Source organism: Pleurodeles waltl, chromosome 3_1 (genome assembly GCF_031143425.1).
Source record: "Pleurodeles waltl isolate 20211129_DDA chromosome 3_1, aPleWal1.hap1.20221129, whole genome shotgun sequence".
Lineage (NCBI taxonomy): Eukaryota > Metazoa > Chordata > Amphibia > Caudata > Salamandridae > Pleurodeles > Pleurodeles waltl.
The window spans coordinates 956,120,453-956,142,914 of record NC_090440.1 but is presented as its reverse complement, the minus strand read 5'-3'; the positions used below and the strand labels follow the sequence as shown (position 1 = coordinate 956,142,914).

The following is a 22,462-nucleotide window of genomic DNA, read 5'->3' as shown; positions in this document are numbered from 1 at the left end:
GGGACAGGTTTTGGTACTCAGTCGGAGAGTAGTCCGGGGGTCCTCCCTGAGGTGTTGGTTCTCCACCAGCCGAGTCGGGGTCGCCGGGTGCAGTGTTGCAAGTCTCACGCTTCTTGCGGGGAGTTGCAGGGGTCTTTAAAGCTGCTCCTTGAGACAAAGTTGCAGTCTTTTTGGAGCAGGTCCGCTGTCCTCGGGAGTTTCTGGTCGTCGTCGAAGCAGGGCAGTCCTCAGAGGATTCAGAGGTCGCTGGTCCCTTTGGAAGGCGTCGCTGGAGCAGAGTTCTTTGGAAGGCAGGAGACAGGCCGGTGAGTTTCTGGAGCCAAGGCAGTTGTTGTCTTCTGGTCTTCCTCTGCAGGGGTTTTCAGCTGGGCAGTCCTTCTTCTTGTTGTCGCAGGAATCTGAATTCTTAGGTTCAGGGAAGCCCTTAAATACTAAATTTAAGGGCGTGTTTAGGTCTGGGGGGTTAGTAGCCAATGGCTACTAGCCCTGAGGGTGAGTACACCCTCTTTGTGCCTCCTCCCAAGGGGAGGGGGTCACATTCCTATCCCTATTGGGGGAATCCTCCTTCTGCAAGATGGAGGATTTCTAAAAGTTAGAGTCACCTCAGCTCAGGACACCTTAGGGGCTGTCCTGACTGGCCAGTGACTCCTCCTTGTTATTCTCATTATTTTCTCCGGCCTTGCCGCCAAAAGTGAGGGCCGGGGCCGGAGGGGGCGGGCAACTCCACTAGCTGGAGTGTCCTGCGGTGCTGTGACAAAGGGGTGAGCCTTTGAGGCTCACCGCCAGGTGTTACAGCTCCTGCCTGGGGGAGGTGTTAGCATCTCCACCCAGTGCAGGCTTTGTTACTGGCCTCAGAGTGACAAAGGCACTCTCCCCATGGGGCCAGCAACATGTCTCTAGTGTGGCAGGCTGCTGGAACTAGTCAGCCTACACAGACAGTCGGTTAAGTTTCAGGGGGCACCTCTAAGGTGCCCTCAGGGGTGTATTTTGCAATAAAATGTACACTGGCATCAGTGTGCATTTATTGTGCTGAGAAGTTTGATACCAAACTTCCCAGTTTTCAGTGTAGCCATTGTGGTGCTGTGGAGTTCGTGTTTGACAAACTCCCAGACCATATACTCTTATGGCTACCCTGCACTTACAATGTCTAAGGTTTTGTTTAGACACTGTAGGGGTACCATGCTCATGCACTGGTACCCTCACCTATGGTATAGTGCACCCTGCCTTAGGGCTGTAAGGCCTGCTAGAGGGGTGTCTTACCTATACTGCATAGGCAGTGAGAGGCTGGCATGGCACCCTGAGGGGAGTGCCATGTCGACTTACTCGTTTTGTCCTCACTAGCACACACAAGCTGGCAAGCAGTGTGTCGGTGCTGAGTGAGAGGTCTCCAGGGTGGCATAAGACATGCTGCAGCCCTTAGAGACCTTCCTTGGCATCAGGGCCCTTGGTACTAGAAGTACCAGTTACAAGGGACTTATCTGGATGCCAGGGTCTGCCAATTGTGGATACAAAAGTACAGGTTAGGGAAAGAACACTGGTGCTGGGGCCTGGTTAGCAGGCCTCAGCACACTTTCAATTGTAAACATAGCATCAGCAAAGGCAAAAAGTCAGGGGGCAACCATGCCAAGGAGGCATTTCCTTACATCGTCGTCGAAGCAGGGCAGTCCTCAGAGGATTCAGAGGTCGCTGGTCCCTTTGGAAGGCGTCGCTGGAGCAGAGTTCTTTGGAAGGCAGGAGACAGGCCGGTGAGTTTCTGGAGCCAAGGCAGTTGTTGTCTTCTGGTCTTCCTCTGCAGGGGTTTTCAGCTAGGCAGTCCTTCTTGTTGCAGGAATCTAGTTTCTAGGTTCAGGGAGAGCCCTTAAATACTAAATTTAAGGGCGTGTTTAGGTCTGGGGGGTTAGTAGCCAATGGCTACTAGCCCTGAGGGTGAGTACACCCTCTTTGTGCCTCCTCCCAAGGGGAGGGGGTCACATCCCTAATCCTATTGGGGGAATCCTCCATCTGCAAGATGGAGGATTTCTAAAAGTCAGAGTCACCTCAGCTCAGGACACCTTAGGGGCTGTCCTGACTGGCCAGTGACTCCTCCTTGTTGCTTTCTTTGTTCCCTCCAGCCTTGCCGCCAAAAGTGGGGGCCGTGGCCGGAGGGGGCGGGCAACTCCACTAAGCTGGAGTGCCCTGCTGGGCTGTGACAAAGGGGTGAGCCTTTGAGGCTCACCGCCAGGTGTTACAGCTCCTGCCTGGAGGAGGTGTTAGCATCTCCACCCAGTGCAGGCTTTGTTACTGGCCTCAGAGTGACAAAGGCACTCTCCCCATGGGGCCAGCAACATGTCTCTAGTGTGGCAGGCTGCTGGAACTAGTCAGCCTACACAGACAGTCGGTTAAGTTTCAGGGGGCACCTCTAAGGTGCCCTCTGGGGTGTATTTTGCAATAAAATGTACACTGGCATCAGTGTGTGTAGGAAGTTGGCTCTGTATGTGCTATTTCAAAGTAAGGAATAGCATGCACAGAGTCCAAGGGTTCCCCTTAGAGGTAAAATAGTGGTAAAAAGAGATAATACTAATGCTCTATTTTGTGGTAGTGTGGTCGAGCAGTAGGCTTATCCAAGGAGTAGTGTTAAGCATTTGTTGTACACACACAAGACAATAAATGAGGTACACACACTCAGAGACAAATCCAGCCAATAGGTTTTTATATAGAAAAATATCTTTTCTTAGTTTATTTTAAGAACCACAGGTTCAAATTCTACATGTAATATCTCATTCGAAAGGTATTGCAGGTAAGTACTTTAGGAACTTCAAATCATCAAAATTGCATGTATACTTTTCAAGTTATTCACAAATAGCTGTTTTAAAAGTGGACACTTAGTGCAATTTTCACAGTTCCTGGGGGAGGTAAGTTTTTGTTAGTTTTACCAGGTAAGTAAGACACTTACAGGGTTCAGTTCTTGGTCCAAGGTAGCCCACCGTTGGGGGTTCAGAGCAACCCCAAAGTCACCACACCAGCAGCTCAGGGCCGGTCAGGTGCAGAGTTCAAAGTGGTGCCCAAAACACATAGGCTAGAATGGAGAGAAGGGGGTGCCCCGGTTCCGGTCTGCTTGCAGGTAAGTACCCGCGTCTTCGGAGGGCAGACCAGGGGGGTTTTGTAGGGCACCGGGGGGGACACAAGCCCACACAGAAATGTCACCCTCAGCAGCGCGGGGGCGGCCGGGTGCAGTGTAGAAACAAGCGTCGGGTTTGTAATGGAAGTCAATGGGAGATCTAGGGATCTCTTCAGCGCTGCAGGCAGGCAAGGGGGGGGTTCCTCGGGGAAACCTCCACTTGGTCAAGGGAGAGGGACTCCTGGGGGTCACTCCTCCAGTGAAAGTCCGGTCCTTCCGGTCCTGGGGGCTGCGGGTGCAGGGTCTCTCCCAGGTGTCGGGACTTAGGATTCAAAGAGTCGCGGTCAGGGGAAGCCTCGGGATTCCCTCTGCAGGCGGCGCTGTGGGGGCTCAGGGGGGACAGGTTTTTGTACTCACAGTCTTAGAGTAGTCCTGGGGTCCCTCCTGAGGTGTTGGATCGCCACCAGCCGAGTCGGGGTCGCCGGGTGCAGTGTTGCAAGTCTCACGCTTCTTGCGGGGAGCTTGCAGGGTTCTTTAAAGCTGCTGGAAACAAAGTTGCAGCTTTTCTTGGAGCAGGTCCGCTGTCCTCGGGAGTTTCTTGTCTTTTCGAAGCAGGGGCAGTCCTCAGAGGATGTCGAGGTCGCTGGTCCCTTTGGAAGGCGTCGCTGGAGCAGGATCTTTGGAAGGCAGGAGACAGGCCGGTGAGTTTCTGGAGCCAAGGCAGTTGTCGTCTTCTGGTCTTCCTCTGCAGGGGTTTTTCAGCTAGGCAGTCCTTCTTCTTGTAGTTGCAGGAATCTAATTTTCTAGGGTTCAGGGTAGCCCTTAAATACTAAATTTAAGGGCGTGTTTAGGTTTAGGGGTTAGTAGCCAATGGCTACTAGCCCTGAGGGTGGGTACACCCTCTTTGTGCCTCCTCCCAAGGGGAGGGGGTCACAATCCTAACCCTATTGGGGGAATCCTCCATCTGCAAGATGGAGGATTTCTAAAAGTCAGAGTCACCTCAGCTCAGGACACCTTAGGGGCTGTCCTGACTGGCCAGTGACTCCTCCTTGTTGCTTTCTTTGTTCCCTCCAGCCTTGCCGCCAAAAGTGGGGGCCGTGGCCGGAGGGGGCGGGCAACTCCACTAAGCTGGAGTGCCCTGCTGGGCTGTGACAAAGGGGTGAGCCTTTGAGGCTCACCGCCAGGTGTCACAGCTCCTGCCTGGGGGAGGTGTTAGCATCTCCACCCAGTGCAGGCTTTGTTACTGGCCTCAGAGTGACAAAGGCACTCTCCCCATGGGGCCAGCAACATGTCTCTGGTGTGGCAGGCTGCTGGAACTAGTCAGCCTACACAGACAGTCGGTTAAGTTTCAGGGGGCACCTCTAAGGTGCCCTCTGTGGTGTATTTTACAATAAAATGTACACTGGCATCAGTGTGCATTTATTGTGCTGAGAAGTTTGATACCAAACTTCCCAGTTTTCAGTGTAGCCATTATGGTGCTGTGGAGTTCGTGTTTGACAGACTCCCAGACCATATACTCTTATGGCTACCCTGTACTTACAATGTCTAAGGTTTTGTTTAGACACTGTAGGGGTACCATGCTCATGCACTGGTACCCTCACCTATGGTATAGTGCACCCTGCCTTAGGGCTGTAAGGTCTGCTAGAGGGGTGTCTGACCTATACTGCATAGGCAGTGAGAGGCTGGCATGGCACCCTGAGGGGAGTGCCATGTTGACTTACTCGTTTTTGTCCTCCCTAGCACACACAAGCTGGCAAGCAGTGTGTCTGTGCTGAGTGAGAGGTCTCCAGGGTGGCATAAGACATGCTGCAGCCCTTAGAGACCTTCCTTGGCATCAGGGCCCTTGGTACTAGAAGTACCAGTTACAAGGGACTTATCTGAATGCCAGGGTGTGCCAATTGTGGATACAATGGTACATTTTAGGTGAAGGAACACTGGTGCTGGGGCCTGGTTAGCAGGGTCCCAGCACACTTCTCAGTCAAGTCAGCATCAGTATCAGGCAAAAAGTGGGGGGTAACTGCAACAGGGAGCCATTTCTTTACACAAGCCCCCCCCAGCCCACAGGCCAGGAGACTCAGCCCAAGCTGGGAGAGTCTTCCTAGTCTGTCAGGCGAGGAAGAGTAGGAGAAATAGGCTGGTTAGTTGCAGGGCCTACTCTGCCTTACATCCTTCTGTTCAGGTCATTCCCTTTGGGGAACTGACCCACTTCCACAGTGATAGGACCTAGTCTGAATTGCCTCTTGTCTGCCTCTTCAATGTCTCCACCCATTCTTTTTATTTTGGGTTTAGAGGTATCCACCTCTGCTAATCTTATCTTAGCCAGGGTCATCCCTAGCTTACCCAAAGAGGTTACCCAGAGCTGGAGTAACCCCACCATGACCAACAGGGTCAGGGGGCCTAACTTGCTATTTGGCATGGGGTCAGACCACCATGCCAAGGATAGTGCAGCCATAAAGGCTAACACCCAGCAGAGGCCACTGACAGCTGTCAGTGCCCAGAACCACACCTTTAGCTCTTCACCTACAAGGGAAGGGGCTAAGTTACAGGCTTCTTTGGGTTCAGGGTGCCTGTCTGCTGTATTAGAGTGGGGGGTTACCACATCTTGTAGTAAACACCCTTCTTCCACTCTTTCTTCTGTTAGCTGAGGAGCCACCCACTCAGGCTTAACAGTTGCCTGACTAGCCAGGACTTCTTGTGGGTCAGGTTGGACTTTATCAGAGCCATTTTTGGAGTTCTCCCCTACTGGAGCAGAATCTCCTTGGCTTGCTGGAACCTTGGCTAAAGGTTGTCCACCTTTCCTACTCTGTTTCCTTTTCTTTTTCCTCTGGGGCCTACTTGCATTTACTGCAGAGGCAGGCACTCCAGAATCCTTGGGAGAGGACTGGCCCTGGACCAGTTCTTCTCTTAGGCTCTGACTAACCTCTGGGTAGTCATTTCCAAGGAGACAATCAAGGGGGAGGTCTGTACTGACTACCACCCTTCTCCAGCTAAAAGTTCCACCCACTTCTATGGGCACAAGAGCCACAGGCCTATTAGTGACCCTGTCTGGGCTAACTCTTACTCTGGCCATCTCACCTGGGATGTACTGGTTTGAGAGCACCAGCCTGTCATGCACAATAGTGTGACTGGCACAAGTGTCTCTCAGGGCAGTGGCTGGGATTCCATTCACCTGTAGGTGGTGGAAGTGCCTACTTCCCTCTGGAATCTCCAACTCACCTGTTGGGCCCATTTTCCAGTTGAAAGCTATGAAGACCTCCTCATCTGAGGAGTCATCTCCAATGGCTACACTGGTTACCCCTGGAATTTTGTTCTGGGGTTTGTTTTTGGGACAAGAAGTGTCCTTGGTGTGGTGCCCAGACTGTTTACAGTTGTGGCACCATGCCTTAGTGGCATCCCAGTTCTTACCCTGGTACCCACCTTTGTTTTGGGTTGTGTCTTGGGGCCCACCCACCTGTTCTGGTTTTTGGGGGCCTACAGAGGACTCTTTTTCTTTGTTTCTAGTGTCACCCACTTTCTCCTGGGGAGTTTTTGTAACCCCTTTCTTTTGGTCACCCCCAGTGGAAGTTTTGGTTACCCTAGTCTTGACCCAGTGGTCTGCCTTCTTTCCCAATTCTTGGGGAGAAATTGGACCTAGGTCTACCAGATACTGATGCAACTTTTCATTGAAGCAGTTACTTAAAATGTGTTCTTCCATAAACAAATTATAAAGCCCAACATAGTCACACACTTCATTTCCAGTTAACCAACCATCTAGTGTTTTTACTGAGTAGTCTACAAAATCAACCCAGGTCTGGCTCGAGGATTTTTGAGCCCCCCTGAATCTAATTCTATACTCCTCAGTGGAGAATCCAAAGCCCTCAATCAGGGTACCCTTCATGAGGTCATAAGATTCTGCATCTTTTCCAGAGAGTGTGAGGAGTCTATCCCTACACTTTCCAGTGAACATTTCCCAAAGGAGAGCACCCCAGTGAGATCTGTTTACTTTTCTGGTTACACAAGCCCTTTCAAAAGCTGTGAACCATTTGGTGATGTCATCACCATCTTCATATTTTGTTACAATCCCTTTGGGGATTTTTAGGATGTCAGGAGAATCTCTGACCCTATTTAAGTTGCTGCCACCATCGATGGGACCTAGGCCCATCTCTTGTCTTTCCCTCTCTATGGCTAGGAGCTGTCTTTCCAAAGCCAATCTTTTGGCCATCCTGGCTAACTGGATGTCCTCTTCACTGGGGCTATCCTCAGTGATTTCAGAGGTGTTGGTCTCTCCTGTGAGGGAACCAGCATCTCTGACTATTATTTTTGGAGTCAGGGTTTGAGGGACCCTGTTCTCCTTAGATAGGACTGGTAGGGGGGAATTGTCCTCCAAGTCACTATCCTCTTCCTCTGAGTTGCCACCCTCAGAGGGGTTGGCCTTTTCAAACTCTGCCAAAAGCTCCTGGAGCTGTATTTTGGTAGGTTTGGGGCCCATTGTTATTTTCTTTATTTTACAGAGTGACCTTAGCTCCCTCATCTTAAGATGGAGGTAAGGTGTGGTGTCGAGTTCCACCACAGTCACATCTGTGCTAGACATTTTGCTTCTAAAAGTTGGAATACTTTTTAAGAATCTACAACTGGTTCTAGAATCTAATTCAAACTTTTACAAACTTTTAAACTCTAAAAGAAATGCTAAACAGGGACTTAACACACAAGGCCCTAGCAGGACTTTTAAGAATTTAGAAAAATTTCAAATTGCAAAAATGAATTTCTAATGACAATTTTGGAATTTGTCGTGTGATCAGGTATTGGCTGAGTAGTCCAGCAAATGCAAAGTCTTGTACCCCACCGCTGATCCACCAATGTAGGAAGTTGGCTCTGTATGTGCTATTTCAAAGTAAGGAATAGCATGCACAGAGTCCAAGGGTTCCCCTTAGAGGTAAAATAGTGGTAAAAAGAGATAATACTAATGCTCTATTTTGTGGTAGTGTGGTCGAGCAGTAGGCTTATCCAAGGAGTAGTGTTAAGCATTTGTTGTACACACACAAGACAATAAATGAGGTACACACACTCAGAGACAAATCCAGCCAATAGGTTTTTATATAGAAAAATATCTTTTCTTAGTTTATTTTAAGAACCACAGGTTCAAATTCTACATGTAATATCTCATTCGAAAGGTATTGCAGGTAAGTACTTTAGGAACTTCAAATCATCAAAATTGCATGTATACTTTTCAAGTTATTCACAAATAGCTGTTTTAAAAGTGGACACTTAGTGCAATTTTCACAGTTCCTGGGGGAGGTAAGTTTTTGTTAGTTTTACCAGGTAAGTAAGACACTTACAGGGTTCAGTTCTTGGTCCAAGGTAGCCCACCGTTGGGGGTTCAGAGCAACCCCAAAGTCACCACACCAGCAGCTCAGGGCCGGTCAGGTGCAGAGTTCAAAGTGGTGCCCAAAACACATAGGCTAGAATGGAGAGAAGGGGGTGCCCCGGTTCCGGTCTGCTTGCAGGTAAGTACCCGCGTCTTCGGAGGGCAGACCAGGGGGGTTTTGTAGGGCACCGGGGGGGACACAAGCCCACACAGAAATTTCACCCTCAGCAGCGCGGGGGCGGCCGGGTGCAGTGTAGAAACAAGCGTCGGGTTTGTAATGGAAGTCAATGGGAGATCTAGGGATCTCTTCAGCGCTGCAGGCAGGCAAGGGGGGGGTTCCTCGGGGAAACCTCCACTTGGTCAAGGGAGAGTGACTCCTGGGGGTCACTCCTCCAGTGAAAGTCCGGTCCTTCCGGTCCTGGGGGCTGCGGGTGCAGGGTCTCTCCCAGGTGTCGGGACTTAGGATTCAAAGAGTCGCGGTCAGGGGAAGCCTCGGGATTCCCTCTGCAGGCGGCGCTGTGGGGGCTCAGGGGGGACAGGTTTTTGTACTCACAGTCTTAGAGTAGTCCTGGGGTCCCTCCTGAGGTGTTGGATCGCCACCAGCCGAGTCGGGGTCGCCGGGTGCAGTGTTGCAAGTCTCACGCTTCTTGCGGGGAGCTTGCAGGGTTCTTTAAAGCTGCTGGAAACAAAGTTGCAGCTTTTCTTGGAGCAGGTCCGCTGTCCTCGGGAGTTTCTTGTCTTTTCGAAGCAGGGGCAGTCCTCAGAGGATGTCGAGGTCGCTGGTCCCTTTGGAAGGCGTCGCTGGAGCAGGATCTTTGGAAGGCAGGAGACAGGCCGGTGAGTTTCTGGAGCCAAGGCAGTTGTCGTCTTCTGGTCTTCCTCTGCAGGGGTTTTTCAGCTAGGCAGTCCTTCTTCTTGTAGTTGCAGGAATCTAATTTTCTAGGGTTCAGGGTAGCCCTTAAATACTAAATTTAAGGGCGTGTTTAGGTTTAGGGGTTAGTAGCCAATGGCTACTAGCCCTGAGGGTGGGTACACCCTCTTTGTGCCTCCTCCCAAGGGGAGGGGGTCACAATCCTAACCCTATTGGGGGAATCCTCCATCTGCAAGATGGAGGATTTCTAAAAGTCAGAGTCACCTCAGCTCAGGACACCTTAGGGGCTGTCCTGACTGGCCAGTGACTCCTCCTTGTTGCTTTCTTTGTTCCCTCCAGCCTTGCCGCCAAAAGTGGGGGCCGTGGCCGGAGGGGGCGGGCAACTCCACTAAGCTGGAGTGCCCTGCTGGGCTGTGACAAAGGGGTGAGCCTTTGAGGCTCACCGCCAGGTGTCACAGCTCCTGCCTGGGGGAGGTGTTAGCATCTCCACCCAGTGCAGGCTTTGTTACTGGCCTCAGAGTGACAAAGGCACTCTCCCCATGGGGCCAGCAACATGTCTCTGGTGTGGCAGGCTGCTGGAACTAGTCAGCCTACACAGACAGTCGGTTAAGTTTCAGGGGGCACCTCTAAGGTGCCCTCTGTGGTGTATTTTACAATAAAATGTACACTGGCATCAGTGTGCATTTATTGTGCTGAGAAGTTTGATACCAAACTTCCCAGTTTTCAGTGTAGCCATTATGGTGCTGTGGAGTTCGTGTTTGACAGACTCCCAGACCATATACTCTTATGGCTACCCTGTACTTACAATGTCTAAGGTTTTGTTTAGACACTGTAGGGGTACCATGCTCATGCACTGGTACCCTCACCTATGGTATAGTGCACCCTGCCTTAGGGCTGTAAGGTCTGCTAGAGGGGTGTCTGACCTATACTGCATAGGCAGTGAGAGGCTGGCATGGCACCCTGAGGGGAGTGCCATGTTGACTTACTCGTTTTTGTCCTCCCTAGCACACACAAGCTGGCAAGCAGTGTGTCTGTGCTGAGTGAGAGGTCTCCAGGGTGGCATAAGACATGCTGCAGCCCTTAGAGACCTTCCTTGGCATCAGGGCCCTTGGTACTAGAAGTACCAGTTACAAGGGACTTATCTGAATGCCAGGGTGTGCCAATTGTGGATACAATGGTACATTTTAGGTGAAGGAACACTGGTGCTGGGGCCTGGTTAGCAGGGTCCCAGCACACTTCTCAGTCAAGTCAGCATCAGTATCAGGCAAAAAGTGGGGGGTAACTGCAACAGGGAGCCATTTCTTTACAGTGTGCATTTATTGTGCTGAGAAGTTTGATACCAAACTTCCCAGTTTTCAGTGTAGCCATTATGGTGCTGTGGAGTTCGTGTAAAACAGACTCCCAGACCATATACTCTTATGGCTACCCTGCACTTACAATGTCTAAGGTTTTGCTTAGACACTGTATAAGGGTACAGTGCTCATGCACTGGTACCCTCACCTATGGTATAGTGCACCCTGCCTTGGGGCTGTAAGGCCTGCTAGAGGGGTGTCTTACCTATACTGCATAGGCAGTGAGAGGCTGGCATGGCACCCTGAGGGGTGTGCCATGTCGACTTACTCATTTTGTTCTCACTAGCACACACAGGCTTGTAAGCAGTGTGTCTGTGCTGAGTGAGGGGTCTCTAGGGTGGCATAATACATGCTGCAGCCCTTAGAGACCTTCCCTGGCATCAGGGCCCTTAGTACCAGAGGTACCAGTTACAAGGGACTTATCTGGATGCCAGGGTGTGCCAATTGTGGAACCAATGGTACATTTTAGGTGAAAGAACACTGGTGCTGGGGCCTGGTTAGCAGGGTCCCAGCACACTTCTCAGTCAAGTCAGCATCAGTATCAGGCAAAAAGTGGGGGGTAACTGCAACAGGGAGTCATTTCTTTACAATTATTGTTCTCAGACACGTAAAAAATGTTGGTACTGACGTCGGCGAGGACTTCTTATTGCCTGTATGACGTCAGACGGCGTCGCGTGGGCAAATGTGACGTCCTCGTCGACGTGCAGAAGCTAGGAAGAAGATTTCCATCGAAAGCTGGAGCCATGGGAGTATTCATTAGGTGAGGAATCCACAGGTAGCTAATGTATCCACCAGAAAAGTCGTTACCGAAGGTAAGTAACTTGTTCTTCAGAGGTGTGCTCCAGGGTGGTCAATGACTGGCAGAGATCTCTGAACATATAGTATCAATTGATTTGTGAGCTAAAATACCCTCCTCTAACTCCATCAGAGCTTTCATACTATGGACTATTCATGCCCCCTAGGAATCATGACCTGACCTGCAAAACCACCAGACCACTGTCTCCAGACCCAGCTCTTTTGTTTATTGTACTGTCCACTCAACCCTTTCGGATAAGGGGTTCAGTCTGCCTTGAAAGACCTGATATTGCCAACCTGCCCCAGAAATCTGCCTCACCATGAGGCAGCTGATCGACTGCCCTGACAATCCTTAAGAATGCTCAGAATCTGGGGGGTGGGGGAGGGGGTTGGGGGGGGGGGGGGGGGGGGGAGGATCGGAACGTCCCAAGAAATCTCCACTAGAATGGGATCCATACATGAGCTCTTCCGAGTGGCATCACCAGGACCACTTCTGAGTCCTGCCTAGTTTGGTTGCCCTCGCCTGGGTCATCGCAAAGGAAAGAAAGGCACAATTGCCTTGCATCGTCCAATTGTGTCCATTACCATGGGCCCAGATACAGACATCAGTTGAAGTATTTCTTCAGCTGTTGATTCAGAGGTGTAGCAAAGAGGTCTACTTGCATGGGCTTCACCTGACCATCATTCTTGGTAAGACCAGATGCAGGAAAGTGCCCCTTTTTGACATGATCACCCCCACTTTTTGCCTGGTATTTGATGCAATTTAGACTGCAAGTGCACTGAATCCTGGTAACCAGGTCCCCAGTGCTAGATCTCTTTCCCTAAAACTGTGCCACAGATCTCCAGTTGACAATACCTTTGGGCCCTTCCCCATAAGTCCCTAGTAAATGGTACCCCCGGTAACTAGGGCACGGGTACCAAAGAGGGTCCCAAAGGGCTGAATACTATTTTGTGTCACCCTCGGGGACCTCTCACCTGGCACATTTAGACTGCCATTGCAGGCTGCTTGTCTTGGTGCAGTTCAAAGTGAAAACACAGTATGGTACACAGCCTGTGTGCCATTCCCCCTAACACTGTATGCAATATATGAAAGTCACCCCCACAGCAGGCTTTACATCCCCAAGGTAGGGCACATTTTAATTACATGTGAGGGCATATCTGCTTGAGTAGATATACCCCTGCTATGTCTTCGTCGATTCTTAGACATAGTAGGTGAACAGGGAAGCCATTTAAGCATGTCCTGGACACTAGTCAGCATGCGTTCCCCAGCTACATGATGGCTTCACTGAAGATAGAGATTGTTGGTATCAAACACCTTGTATTAATAAACCCTCACTGATGCCAGTGATGTATGTATTAATACATGCATCCAGAGGGCACCTTAGAGGTCCACCCCGGAGGTCAGTCCCACCCCTACGGTGAGATACCTGATTTGGACACAACATTTAACAATCTGCCATTTTGGTGGTGGCACAATTAGGAACTCTGGGACAGGGTTATGCCTCTTTCCTCTGCATCGGTCGCCCCTGGAGAATAGGACCAAAGCTGTCCTCACGTCCCTGAGCAAATCAAGACTAGAACCCACCTGTTGGTTCTCCTCAAATGACTTCGCAGTCCAATCCTGCAGCCTCTTTTCAACTGGACTGATCCCCATTGACTAACATTGAGCACCCGACGCTGTACTGCACCTCTGCATCAAGCCACCTGGTGTGACCTTGAACCTGGCCCCATAAGTCACTGTACTATACCTGAATGCAGTACTTTTATTTCCTCCATAGGATAACATTGCCGCTTTTGAAAAATGCACTGTCGAATTTTGAAACCTGGAAGCATTTTTCTTACAAAACGTACTTACCTAATCATAGTGATTGTGGTGCCTAAATATATTTAATGATACTTGTTATTTTTGTAAATTGGTGTGGATCTCCTTATTGAGTTGTGTGTCTCATTTATTCACTGTATATTTGCAGATGTCTAACACTCCTCTTTAATAAGCCTAAGGCTGCTCGAACACACTACCCCCTTGCTTCTAGATTTTTGGGTAGGTTTGTAATATTCACAGGTGATAAGCACAAGCTATAATTATGAATTGGGGTTTGTCGGAGAATGATCTTCAATGCAATTATGTATGTATAGTTTCTTGTAACAGATTACTTTGCTAAAGGTGTAACAAGAGCGGCCGGGGATTGCTTGAGCAAGCCCCTGCCCACTAGTAAGGGAACCCGTGGACTCTTTATATGTATCCCAAAATTAGGTATACAGTGCAAAGAGCCAGCTTCCTGCAGGTAGGAGGCATGGTACCGTGCCAGCGGGGCCCCAGAGTTGGAGTCCCTGCCCTACATCCACCAAGCAGGGCTATGTCTGTGCTCAGGTGGGAGCATCTAATTTGTCCTGAAGCCTATGTATGTATATATCCCATAGGGTGGCAGCACCCCGCTCTCGCCCCACGTCTGTGCATCCCGGGTCATCGCGTCAGCCTTTGCAGTCGCCTGCTGCAGCACAGCCTGACTCAAGCAGTCAGTCGTGGGCGGTTCCACTGCCTTCAAGGACATAACAATCAGTTGTTTAAAAAGGACCATGGCCAGCTAATTTGAGGTAGTGTTTAGTGTGTTTCGTCCATCACGTAGCACCTACCAGGTAGTGTAAAGCATAAGGCATCATTTGCATGACGATCCCCTCAGACACTTGCTCCGTAACTTGTACCCATACCCGATCCAGGTGGTAGAAATTCACCCGAGGTACCTGAACATCTTGAACTGCCAAGGCAGATGGCCAGTAATCTTTTCCACAGCAACCTTTCGCTCTACTCGCTGCAGGGGAAAGACACAGGACTTCAGCCCCCTCTGGGTCCCCCAGGGAGCTGGTAGCAGTCTCCCAGGATGTCGTCCGTGTATACCGAGACTACATGCCAATTGGGCCATGCCTCACTCCTGCCCCCTCCCTTGCAGCAGAGCAGCCAGGGTGTCCATGTCCAAGGCAAAAATTACAGTGGAAGCACATAGGTAGGAATATGCTATGTTTTTGACTTCTGTGAGGATACCTCTGAGACAGAATCAGGATAGCAAGTACAATTTTCTTACTCTGTAAGCATCTGTTTGTAGTGCTGTAGAATTCACATGCGCCCACGCTCCTGGGTCAGTGTGTTTGTACATCTATCTGAGTATATATTTCATCCTTAAGTACTGTTGCTTTGTCACCGCTTTCTTGCTATCACCTTCTCTACTTAAACTCACCCACACAGTAGAGTCTTTGCCCATGCACATTCCCTTCTAGGATCGTAGTCTCAGCATACCTTGTTACACAAAACAACTTCTTTGAACAAAAACAACTTGTTACCTCCTAGCCCAACACTTGAAGGCAGGAGTATGCAGAGCATGTTAATCTATAAGCTATGAATAGAACGCTTATACCATGAGTAACATATTCCTTCTTCATTTTAAGTCCTCCTTTTCACCACTAGCTTTTGTGCTTGCAAATATGTTTAGAAAATTTGAGAATTCACGGAGTGGGGTGAAAGTGTAAGGGAACACAGCGCCTTTTATCCACATTAACACTCACAATGCAATTTCAGGTATATGTTTGTAACTTATCAGCTGGCTGCACGCTCTGATGGCCAGATAGTGCAGGGGTGATTTGGGACTGGGGGGCAAGGTGGTACACAATGGCATGTTCCTTTGACAGCAGCTAGTTGCATAGCGAAGCGGTTCTGTACCTCTAAAGTTAATGTGAAGAAACCTGTGCTTTCGAATACTAAACTTACCATTATTATTATAGGTAACATTGCAACCTGCTAGCCCATTCCACTGCACAAGAAGCTTTTTCATTGAAGGATCAAAATGTAAATGTGATTAGACCAATAACTTCATGCAAACCTTTTACTTTTTGTACACATAGTGGTCTTTTTAATGATTTCCTTGGAGAGCATCAATATTGCCTCCTAAAGGATTAAATACGATCTCTGATTTCAATTTTCGGATGTCGTTTATGCTTTCCCTTCAAACTCCAAAACACACTGCAATCTCTTAAATAGTATACCTTATGTAGGAAGTTGGCTCTGTATGTGCTATTTCAAAGTAAGGAATAGCATGCACAGAGTCCAAGGGTTCCCCTTAGAGGTAAAATAGTGGTAAAAATAGATAATACTAATGCTCTATTTTGTGGTAGTGTGGTCGAGCAGTAGGCTTATCCAAGGAGTAGTGTTAAGCATTTGTTGTACATACACATAGACAATAAATGAGGTACACACACTCAGAGACAAATCCAGCCAATAGGTTTTTATATAGAAAAATATCTTTTCTTAGTTTATTTTAAGAACCACAGGTTCAAATTCTACATGTAATATCTCATTCGAAAGGTATTGCAGGTAAGTACTTTAGGAACTTCAAATCATCAAAATTGCATGTATACTTTTCAAGTTATTCACAAATAGCTGTTTTAAAAGTGGACACAGTGCAATTTTCACAGTTCCTGGGGGAGGTAAGTTTTTGTTAGTTTTACCAGGTAAGTACGACACTTACAGGGTTCAGTTCTTGGTCCAAGGTAGCCCACCGTTGGGGGTTCAGAGCAACCCCAAAGTCACCACACCAGCAGCTCAGGGCCGGTCAGGTGCAGAGTTCAAAGTGGTGCCCAAAACACATAGGCTAGAATGGAGAGAAGGGGGTGCCCCGGTTCCGGTCTGCTTGCAGGTAAGTACCCGCGTCTTCGGAGGGCAGACCAGGGGGGTTTTGTAGGGCACCGGGGGGGACACAAGTCCACACAGAAATTTCACCCTCAGCAGCGCGGGGGCGGCCGGGTGCAGTGTAGGAACAGGCGTCGGGTTCGCAATGTTAGTCTATGAGAGATCTCGGGATCTCTTCAGCGCTGCAGGCAGGCAAGGGGGGGATTCCTCGGGGAAACCTCCACTTGGGTAAGGGAGAGGGACTCCTGGGGGTCACTTCTCCAGTGAAAGTCCGGTCCTTCAGGTCCTGGGGGCTGCGGGTGCAGGGTCTCTCCCAGGCGTCGGGACTTAGGATTCAAAGAGTCGCGGTCAGGGGAAGCCTCGGGATTCCCTCTGCAGGCGGCGCTGTGGGGGCTCAGGGGGGACAGGTTTTTGTACTCACAGTCTTAGAGTAGTCCTGGGGTCCCTCCTGAGGTGTTGGATCGCCACCAGCCGAGTCGGGGTCGCCGGGTGCAGTGTTGCAAGTCTCACGCTTCTTGCGGGGAGCTTGCAGGGTTCTTTAAAGCTGCTGGAAACAAAGTTGCAGCTTTTCTTGGAGCAGGTCCGCTGTCCTCGGGAGTTTCTTGTCTTTTCGAAGCAGGGGCAGTCCTCCGAGGATGTCGAGGTCGCTGGTCCCTTTGGAAGGCGTCGCTGGAGCAGGATCTTTGGAAGGCAGGAGACAGGCCGGTGAGTTTCTGGAGCCAAGGCAGTTGTCGTCTTCTGGTCTTCCTCTGCAGGGGTTTTCAGCTAGGCAGTCCTTCTTCTTGTAGTTGCAGGAATCTAATTTTCTAGGGTTCAGGGTAGCCCTTAAATACTAAATTTAAGGGCGTGTTTAGGTCTGGGGGGGTTAGTAGCCAATGGCTACTAGCCCTGAGGGTGGGTACACCCTCTTTGTGCCTCCTCCCAAGGGGAGGGTGTCACAATCCTAACCCTATTGGGGGAATCCTCCATCTGCAAGATGGAGGATTTCTAAAAGTCAGAGTCACCTCAGCTCAGGACACCTTAGGGGCTGTCCTGACTGGCCAGTGACTCCTCCTTGTTGCTTTCTTTGTTCCCTCCAGCCTTGCCGCCAAAAGTGGGGGCCGTGGCCGGAGGGGGCGGGCAACTCCACTAAGCTGGAGTGCCCTGCTGGGCTGTGACAAAGGGGTGAGCCTTTGAGGCTCACCGCCAGGTGTTACAGCTCCTGCCTGGGGGAGGTGTTAGCATCTCCACCCAGTGCAGGCTTTGTTACTGGCCTCAGAGTGACAAAGGCACTCTCCCCATGGGGCCAGCAACATGTCTCTGGTGTGGCAGGCTGCTGGAACTAGTCAGCCTACACAGACAGTCGGTTAAGTTTCAGGGGGCACCTCTAAGGTGCCCTCTGTGGTGTATTTTACAATAAAATGTACACTGGCATCAGTGTGCATTTATTGTGCTGAGAAGTTTGATACCAAACTTCCCAGTTTTCAGTGTAGCCATTATGGTGCTGTGGAGTTTGTGTTTGACAAACTCCCAGACCATATACTCTTATGGCTACCCTGCACTTACAATGTCTAAGGTTTTGTTTAGACACTGTAGGGGTACCATGCTCATGCACTGGTACCCTCACCTATGGTATAGTGCACCCTGCCTTAGGGCTGTAAGGCCTGCTAGAGGGGTGTCTTACCTATACTGCATAGGCAGTGAGAGGCTGGCATGGCACCCTGAGGGGAGTGCCATGTCGACTTACTCGTTTTGTCCTCACTAGCACACACAAGCTGGCAAGCAGTGTGTCTGTGCTGAGTGAGAGGTCTCCAGGGTGGCATAAGACATGCTGCAGCCCTTAGAGACCTTCCTTGGCATCAGGGCCCTTGGTACTAGAAGTACCAGTTACAAGGGACTTATCTGGATGCCAGGGTCTGCCAATTGTGGATACAAAAGTACAGGTTAGGGAAAGAACACTGGTGCTGGGGCCTGGTTAGCAGGCCTCAGCACACTTTCAATTGTAAACATAGCATCAGCAAAGGCAAAAAGTCAGGGGGCAACCATGCCAAGGAGGCATTTCCTTACACCTTACTAAGCTGCTTGGTTGCATTATAGAAAGTTTAATTTAGGAGTTAGTTTAAAAATGTTTGTACCATCATTGCTCAAAAGGAACATGATAATTCTAGGACTGTATATTAACATCTACTGGTCATTCTCAAAAATAAACACTGATAATCCCTGTGCAGAGTCATTAAAATAAATTACAAGCAGAAGCATCTTAAGGGTAATGTAGTTGTCACATTACATGTAAAGATTTAGCACACACTTAATTTCTTTGCTTAGGGTTCTCATAATTGTTTCATCTTGGACAGATATTTGATCATTGTAACCATTCGAGGATTGAGGTGGAGTAACACAGTTTCAATCCAGTCCATAGTACCTGTTCCCTGATCCCCCAAATGTTTGCAGTTTTTTGCAGCCAAATCCACCACATGTGTAACAGTATCTCGACCGCCAGCAGTCTGTATTGTCAAACCATTGCACAATTCCAAATGTAGACACTGACCCAGGGTCATCAGTAATTCTTCTCCTTTCAGTCAGTCTTCTGTCACACAAAAAGTGTTAGTGTTCATAGTAGTACATTCTCTCCCAATAGTGTTTTCCAATTGAATCTCTGTCACCAGATTCCATCACTGACAGTGTATTGATTACTTCACTGTAGAAGACATGTATTTTTGGTCAATACCAGATGGTATGAAGGAAGGTACCAGTTTGACAACATATCCTCAGAGCAAGATCATCAGTTGTCCTCCCAGTCATCACCATTAATATATGAGTGTAATAGACCGGAAAGAGGACTTTCACTTGAACTAGCTGGCAACTTGGCCATATCAAAACTTCGCAGCAAGCCAGTTTCTTCCATCCACTTCATCCTAGGGTGTTGTAGTGTAGGTGTAGAGTTATTGACCAAGTGTGTTTTTTTTTTTTTTTTTTTTTTTTTTATAATGACATGAACACTGCCTTCTCACGAGGACATCACCCTGTATCCTATGCTGTGGCTATGAAGAATCTAAAGCATTCAGTTTCAGCAAGGGATATTCCTCAGACAAGGGGACTAACAACTTCGGGTCTTCTGAGTCCTGTATAGCTCTTAATCTAGATTTTCCAATTAGATCTCTCAAATTGTCAAAAATTAACGAAGAGTGCATTATACCATAGGAAAGTCCCCAGAGTTTTAACCCTACTTCATCCCATCTTTGCAGTGGCAGTCTTTCAGGCCTTTGGTGCTGTCCGGAGTGGTTCAGGCAGTCTGTTGGTCAGCTTTCATACAGTGCTTTGCGATAGCTCTTCTTCTTTAATCCCAAGTGTACAGTTATTAAAATCGGCTATTGTGATGAGAAAGCCAAATAGTTGCACAGTAGTATCCGCTTACATAAACCAGGGTTGTTCCTCTATCATAGACCCCCATGCCCCCACACACAACGATACGTGACACTAAGGTTATTCCAATTAATTTATGAGTTGTGCCTCTGCTTCTTTCTTCTGTATGGAGTGAATTCCTCCCAATACTTTTGCTTCCCCTTCCCAAAGCATTTCACCACCTGCTACATTGTTTTAATGCAACCCTTTATTCAGGGTCTGTGGCCGGAATTGTAATGCTAGAAATCCTTTAACTTGCTATCTGGAGGTGATATACAAGACCTTTATATAGGACCTGTGTAGGAAGTGGGCTCTTTATATGATATATCACAATGAGATATACCGTGCAAAGAATCCAGGGGTTCCCTTACTAGTGAACGTGGGCTTGCTCTAGCAATCCCAAGGTGCATCCTTACTTTTATCCAGCTAAACAGCTTTATCTGCCATTTCTGTGATTGTATTTTTAAACGGAACCATTGGTTGATCAAATGCACTCTTACGCTGTAGCTGTCTTCTTTTGCCCATTTTAGGATGTTACGTATTAGTGGTGCTTAGCCTTTACCCGGATTTAGCTAACCCCTTCTTTGGCCACTCCACAACACTCTTTGAACCTTTCTAGCTGTCTGCATACCTACTTTCTATGCCACACCTGCCTTGTGTTGATTATCTTATTTTGGTTGTTTTCATTCACATTTTCAACAGAGAACCGTGCCACTGTGAACTAAAGACACAACCCAGTGCTTGTTACAAAAGATGCAATAGTTTGACCTACAATTCTGTTTTACTGTTGTACTTGGTCCCTCTTTTGTATTAGGAAGTATTGCTTGCTGGGGTTTTTATTAATTAAACATTATAGTATTGTATTAATTTCTTTTTTTTGCTGTCTCACTGATTGTACCTCTAACTTCTAAAATGTATTAATTTACCCCAAATGAACCATTTAGCCTTTTCGTTTAGTTGAAGTTTCACTGTAACAGTAAAAAGTTGTGATTCAACTGAGGTATTCTTTTTTTTCTCTTTCTAGCTGCAGTATATTCACAATGTTTATAAACATGTGGCCTAAGTAGTTATTTGACCCTCTTTTAAACATAAGCATTTAATGTTTATGCCGATGTATTTGTTGATGTTCATGAAATCTCATTACACAATACAGATATCTTGAAATGCTTCTGGAATACCTTCAAGATTATACTGACAAGGTGAAGCCTTTATTGGACCAAAATGAACTTTTTGGCAAGATTCAGAGCGAATTTGAGAAAAAGTGGGAAAGTGGGACGTTTCCTGGATGGCCAGTAAGCATATCTGTTTTTTTAATAGTTTCTAGAATTATTATAATCAGTATATGTAAATGTGTGTTTGCATATTCTCAGCCCCTGAAATGTTTGCCAGAGTGCAGATGCTTTCAAGTCCTTCCTCATTCCCCTTCCCTTGTGTTTGATGGGTTATGAATAGCAACAATACACCATTCTCCTTATTGACATTTGAATGAAACTTGAATTTTTCATGTACTTCCTTGTACAGGCAGAAACCTGTTTGTGTAATATGAGCTTATATCAGGACCTCAGCCGGAAGTTCGTCTTGGGCTATGCCCTGCTTCAGAAATCCCAGACTAACATTTAACATTCTTTTTTTCCGTAAAGTAAAATAATTGTGCACCACAAACCAGAATGTTTATTATGTTTGCATCCATTCAGTGTTCTTATCCTTAGTTCACCAAACCAGTGCCCCTCTGTGAGAAATTGAACAAAACCCTTGCAGGGCTAGTTATCAAAGTCACTAATTTAACCTGAGGTCACCACCTGATAGTTATGACATACAGCGGACCTGCTTAACTTAATGCAGTGTGTAAAATATTTATGCAGTACCAAAATAGTAATGAAGTAGAAATGCAAAACAATAGAAATTCCAAACAGATCAAAAAAATAGAGTAACATTTATTAATCAAAATGACAACAATCCAATGAGAGAAGCCAAAGATGAGTTTTTAAAGACTTAAGTGTACATGGGATCAGAAAGCAGGTTCAGTCTTCTGAACTTTCTCAGGTCCAGGAGTGTCATGGCATGAATGCTCGGTGAGGCAGTATTTATGCCTGGCACTTACCAGTGGGTGGTAATGACCCCTGGGCACACTCTAACCAATGGGTTAAAACTTCCTAAGACCAACCCTAACTGCCTTGGACTTTTCAGGATGTGGAAAGTCTTCGGCCACATTGAATGTGGCCTCTGAAGGCTAGAGGTGTCTCTGTGGAGTGTATTATGGTAATCCTAGTGTCTTCCCACTTTCAATACCAAAATTCAATTTGATACAGCCACAGTACCCCAGTTAAACCCAGAGACAGAAGTCTGGTAGAAAAAAGCAGAGTTTTCTAGCAACCAGACACGGGGTTCACAATAATTGTTGTGATATCCCATTTTCCTTCTTTTCAAGTGTGCTACACTATCTATGTTAAATGTACATCTAGCAGACCTGACGAACAGAATTTGAATTTCAAGCATTATTTGACACTATAGTCAAAAGGGGTATGTCTGGGCCCCACCCTGCATATTCTGCCTGGTTTAGAGGTGCCATCTCTGTCCATTCAGGTCAGCCAATTTTTTTTCTGCTGGGGGTGGCACTTCAAAACCTTTTCACTTGTATTCAAATGGTAATTTTTGGCTGGCAGAAGTGGGAGAGCAAATGCAAATTTTAGTCTTCAGAAAATGTAGGCAGGGAAATTGTTACTTTCTAAAAGCTACTTGTCCTTAATATTTATTACAAATTCAACTTCACCGTTGAATTGGATTTTCAATAACTATGGAAAATAGTTATTTATTGTAGTAGCTAGTCCCATTCATGATATACAGTTCTGTTATTTTAACATATAATGGTTTTCTGCATAGGGCATCTAGACCTGCCGCTGTGAATAATAGCTTTTTGGTGCTAGTCAATGAAACAACATGTTAA

General features: G+C 47.8%; 1 protein-coding gene across 1 annotated transcript in view; it reads left to right on the top strand.

Annotated features, from left to right (window-relative positions):
• SF3A3 (splicing factor 3a subunit 3) overlaps positions 1 to 22,462 on the top strand; it is a 242,053-nt gene that overhangs the window by 72,179 nt on the left and 147,412 nt on the right. Inside the window, exon 9 of the mRNA XM_069223970.1 lies at positions 20,672 to 20,810. Coding sequence (XP_069080071.1) covers positions 20,672 to 20,810 — 139 coding nt within the window. The remainder of the gene's footprint in view (positions 1 to 20,671; positions 20,811 to 22,462) is intronic.